This window comes from Plectropomus leopardus, chromosome 23, assembly GCF_026936395.1.
Source record: "Plectropomus leopardus strain MGB_pleo_1.0 chromosome 23, ASM2693639v1, whole genome shotgun sequence".
Classification (NCBI taxonomy): Eukaryota; Metazoa; Chordata; class Actinopteri; order Perciformes; family Serranidae; genus Plectropomus; species Plectropomus leopardus.
In genome coordinates, this window is record NC_142198.1 from 23,685,001 (window position 1) to 23,690,000 (window position 5,000).

General features: G+C 41.8%; 1 protein-coding gene across 1 annotated transcript in view; it reads left to right on the forward strand.

Moving 5' to 3' along the window:
* The window catches only part of nfxl1 (nuclear transcription factor, X-box binding-like 1), a 19,626-nt gene that overhangs the window by 5,678 nt on the left and 8,948 nt on the right, over nt 1-5,000 (forward strand). Inside the window, 6 exon segments of the mRNA XM_088073581.1 lie at nt 1-67; nt 1,128-1,225; nt 1,789-1,903; nt 2,244-2,368; nt 2,682-2,804; nt 3,829-3,919. The exon segment at nt 1-67 is cut by the window's left edge and continues 9 nt beyond it. Of these exon segments, the coding sequence (XP_087929707.1) occupies nt 1-67; nt 1,128-1,225; nt 1,789-1,903; nt 2,244-2,368; nt 2,682-2,804; nt 3,829-3,919 (619 nt within the window).

The following is a 5,000-nucleotide window of genomic DNA, read 5'->3' on the forward strand; positions in this document are numbered from 1 at the left end:
TGTCAGCAGCAGTGCAGCAAGTTGTTACCCTGCAAACAGCACACCTGTACGCAGCCCTGTCACACAGGTACACACACACACACACACATACACACACACACTCACACATACACACACTGTCACAAGCTCAACCCACAACATTCGTACGGTCATGGAAAACCTGGAAGAAGTCATGGAACTTGGATGGCAGTGTCCAGGCCTGGAAAAGCTGTAGTGTGTTTGCTCTGTCAGGCTGTGATGAACGATGTTTTTAAAGAGAACAAAACGACATTTTAATAAAAAAAGAACATTTCTAAACTAAACCGTCGCACATTTTTAAGGTTGAAAATCACCCAAATGTTTTCGTTAAAAATCCACAACATTTTTAATGAAAAAAGCCTTTTTTCTTAAAAAATCAAAAACAAACCCAAAACACCAAAATGTTTTCTTTAAAAATCACCCAAAATTTTTAATTAACATGAAAAGAAATAAATTTATTGGACTGGCCGACTATAACCCCTGTGTGTGTGTGTGTGTGTGTGTGTGTGTGTGTGTGTGTGTGTGTGTGTGTGTGTGTGTGTGTGTGTGTGTGTGTGTGTGTGTGTGTGTGTGTGTGTGTGTGTGTGTGTGTGTGTGTGGTTATGTGTGTGTGTGTGTGTGTGTGTTTATGTTTATGTGTGTGTGTTTGTGGTTGTGTGTGTTTGTGGTTGTGTGTGTGTGTGTGTGTGTGTTTGTGTGTGTGTGTGTGTGTGTGTTTGTGTGTGTGTGTGTGTGTGTGTGTTTGTGTGTGTGTGTGTGTGTTTGTGGTTGTGTGTGTTTGTGGTTGTGTGTGTGTGTGTGGTTATGTGTGTGTGTGTGTGTTTATGTTTGTGTGTGTGTGTGTGTGTGTGTTTATGTTTATGTGTGTGTGTTTGTGGTTATGTGTGTGTGTGTGTGTGTGTGTTTATGTTTATGTGTGTGTGTGTGTGTTTATGTTTATGTGTGTGTGTTTGTGGTTGTGTGTGTGTGTGGTTGTGTGTGTGTGTGTGTGTTTATGTGTGTGTGTGTGTGTTTATGTTTATGTGTGTGTGTGTGTGTGTTTATGTTTATGTGTGTGTGTTTGTGGTTGTGTGTGTGTGTGTGTGTGTGTGTGTGTGTGTGTGTGTCAGAGTGTGCTCCCTGTCCCAGAGTCAGTGTTCAGAAGTGTGTGTGTGGTCGAGAGGAGGCAGAGAGACCCTGCGCCAGCCCTCAGTGGAACTGTCAACAGGTACAAATACCCTCACAGTACTGCAATACTACACTCTGCTACTGTAATACTTCACTCTATTACTGTGTAGTAGTAAAACAGTAACAGTGATGTATGTTTTTTATCTTTGTGTCACGATTAACTTAAATAAATAAAAATATCTCATATAAATGCCTCCTCCTCTCCTAATCTCCTCCTCTCCTCCTCCTCCTGCTCCTCCTCTCCTCCTCCTCCTCCTCCTCCTCACCTGCTCCTCCTCTCCTCCTCCTCCTGCTCCTCCTCCTCCTCCTCCTCCTCCTCCTCCTCCTCCTCTCCTAATCTCCTCCTCCTCCTCCTCCTCTCCTAATCTCCTCCTCCTCCTCCTCCTCCTCCTCCTCCTCCTCACCTGCTCCTCCTCCTCCTCCTCCTCCTCCTCCTCACTTGCTCCTCCTCCTCCTCCTCCTCCTCCTCCTCTCCTCCTCCTCACTTGCTCCTCCTCCTCCTCCTCCTCCTCTCCTCCTCCTCCTCCTCCTCCTCCTCCTCCTCCTGCTCCTGCTCCTCCTCCTCTCCTCCTCCTCTCCTGCTCCTCCTGCTCCTCCTCTCAGGTGTGTGGCTCTCCCCTCTCCTGTGGGAATCACACCTGTGAGGTTTTGTGTCATGATGGTGTTTGTCCTCCGTGTCCTCGCTCCGTCAGCAGATCCTGTCCCTGCGGCAAGACCAGTGAGAGCACACACACACACACACATAACCACAAACAAACACACACACACGCACACACACGCACACACACACATAACCACAAACAAACACACACACACACACACACACACGCACACACACACACACACACACATAACCACAAACAAACACACACACACACACACACACACACACACACACAAACTTAAATGCCAGGAATATTTGTTTATTTATTTTATTTTAAATGTTACATCTGTTTGAAGGTTTTATCGATCTACTGACCTGATGTGTGTCCATGCGTGTGTGTATGTGTGTGTGCGTGTGTGTGTGTGCGCGCGTGCGTGCGCGTGTGTGTGTGTAGAGTCGTCCCTGCCGTGCACAGAGGAAGTGTTGCCGTGCGGCGACACGTGCGACCGCCGTCTGTCGTGCGGGAAACACACCTGTTCGATGAGGTGTCACCGAGGGAGCTGTGAGACCTGCAGACAGGTGGGACACACACACACACACACACACACACACTGTAAAAGCATCTAAATACACACATAAATCTTTTTTTCTTTGGTTAGGAACTTTATATTGGGTTTTTTCTTTCCTGTCCATCCCAGATATTTTGTTTGAAACTTTTGTTTGATATTTCAACAAAAAGAGGAAGAAGTACAAAAAAATGAACTTAGAATTAAAATGTAAAAAAAGAAAAACAAGCTGTTTTGAAAATAAATCTTTAAATCTACTCATTTCTGAACACACTGAACCTGTGTGTGTGTGTGTGTGTGTGTGTGTGTGTGTGTGTGTGTGTCAGGAGGTGGAGAAGGAGTGCCGCTGTGGTAAATACAGGAAGTTGATGCCGTGTCACAAAGAGTACCTGTGTGACTCCAAATGTCCAAAAACCAGGAGCTGCCAGAGACACCAGTGCAGGAGGAAGGTGAGTCCACCATCGTCTTCATCATCACCTCATCTGTCCCTCTGTCCCTCTGTCTCTCTGTCCTTCTGTCTCTCTGTCCCTCTGTCCCTCTGTCCTTCTGTCTCTCTGTCCCTCTGTCCCTCTGTCTTTCTGTCTGGAAATGTCTTTTTTTTTTTTAAAAATTGTGATGAATTTTATTTATATTTTTTTAAAAATGGCAATGATTTTTTCCTTTTATTAGAAATGTTTTTTTTTTTTTTTTACAGATTTTTATTTAAAAAATAAATTATTTAGAGATTATTTGTTTGGATTCTTTTTTTTAAAAAAAAGTGTTTGGAAGTCATGCTATAACTGTAACTACAACTGTAAAAACAAATTATTGTCGAATTTTTAAATGTCTGACAGTCTTTGAACACATCATTGGGGCAGTGAAGTAATGTTTGAACAAGGTAACTTTAATGTACTTTAACTTAATTTAACTTTATTTTCGTCATTATAAGTCGATGTGTCGTCATTAACAGTTACATGCCTGAAAAATGGCGAGCAAGGGGGATAAAAGTGGGTCCTTGAAAAGTTCTGGAAAAGTTTTGAGATGTTGAGCTTCAGTTCTGTCTCCACTGACAGAAGATAAATCATCTTTGAGCGTCAGAAAAAATAAACAAATAAACAATAAAATAAAACGGAGATAAATCCAAATGTCAGGATCTAAAAGTTGAGCTAATGTTTATTTTCCAGATGATGCAGATGTTTGTTTGTGTGTGTGTGTGTGTGTGTGTGTGTGTGTGTGTGTGTGTTCTGCTGTAAATGTCACAGTGATGCGATCACACAGCGATCTGATAGTTAAAGGCCGTCCGTCGGGCGATTCTGCGGCGTGACGGGACGAGCTTTGACTCTCGGGGCCGATAACGGCGTTTTAATGTCGCCTTTAACTCTGTTCACACGCGTGGAAAAACAAACTGTGACGCTGAAATAAAATCCACAGAAGAAGAAAAAAACAGCTGGAATCTGTTTAAAACTCTGTTTCCCATCATGCCCTGTGTTCCAGTGTTGCCCCGGTAACTGCCCTCCGTGTGACCAGATGTGCACTCGAACTCTGGGGTGTCGCAACCACAAGTGTCCCTCCGGCTGTCACCAAGGTAACACACATAAAGCCTTTCTTTATTATTTGACACTTTATTTTGGAAGAAGTCCGGAATCTGTCGTGATATTTCGACATATTTTTAAAAACAATAATAGTAAAAAAAAATATAAGTAAGAATAAGTGAATAAAATCACCTGGACATTTGTTAAAAAAAAGAATAAAAAAAGCCAAACAAGATTTGACAAAAGTGCTATGAAACGGAAAATGTCCATAGACTGTATTCATGATGATTACTTATGTATTCAAAATATAGAACAGAATATATATATATATATATATATATATATATATATATATATATATATATATATATATATATATATATTCCTCCAATGTTTTCCACAGATTTAAACCGATTTACTCAAGCTTTAATTTTTTTATTTATTTATTTTTTTACTGTCCTTTCTAATTAGTTTAAAAAAAAACTCGGCAGAAGTGCTTTAACCCTTTGAAACCTGGATGGATCATTTTTTCTTGAAATTATTTTCTTATAATTTTCTCCCTCTCCCTTTTTATGAACATGAATTATTTTTTGTTTTATATTCGTGTCACCTTTGCTCGTTACATTTTTTCCGTATTTCTGAAGAGATTTAAACTTTTTCACTCAGGTTTTAAAGGGTGAGAAGTGATGTCGCCCGATTTTTCAAAGGGTTAAAATTAAAGCTGTGCGGTAAATGTGGTGCAGCAGAAGAACACACACGCACACACACACACACACACACACACACACACACGGCGTCACATCACATCAGTGTGTGTCAGATACGATGTGATCTGCTGATGGAGTCGCAGCTGGTGGAGGGTCAAAGGTCAAACTCAGGAAAATTCTGACCCACAACAAACACCTCCTCAACTGTGTGTGTGTGTGTGTGTGTGTGTGCGCGTGCGCGTGCGCGTGCTGACATTTGTGCCAGCTGATAGTGCTAAAACACACACACACACACACACACACACACACACAGTTGATTATGTGGAAAAAGTCGACCTCTGCTTCCTGCTAAACATCATTAATCCATTTATGAAAGAGGTGTGTGTGTGTGTGTGTGTGTGTGTGTGTGTGTGTGTGTGTGTGTGTG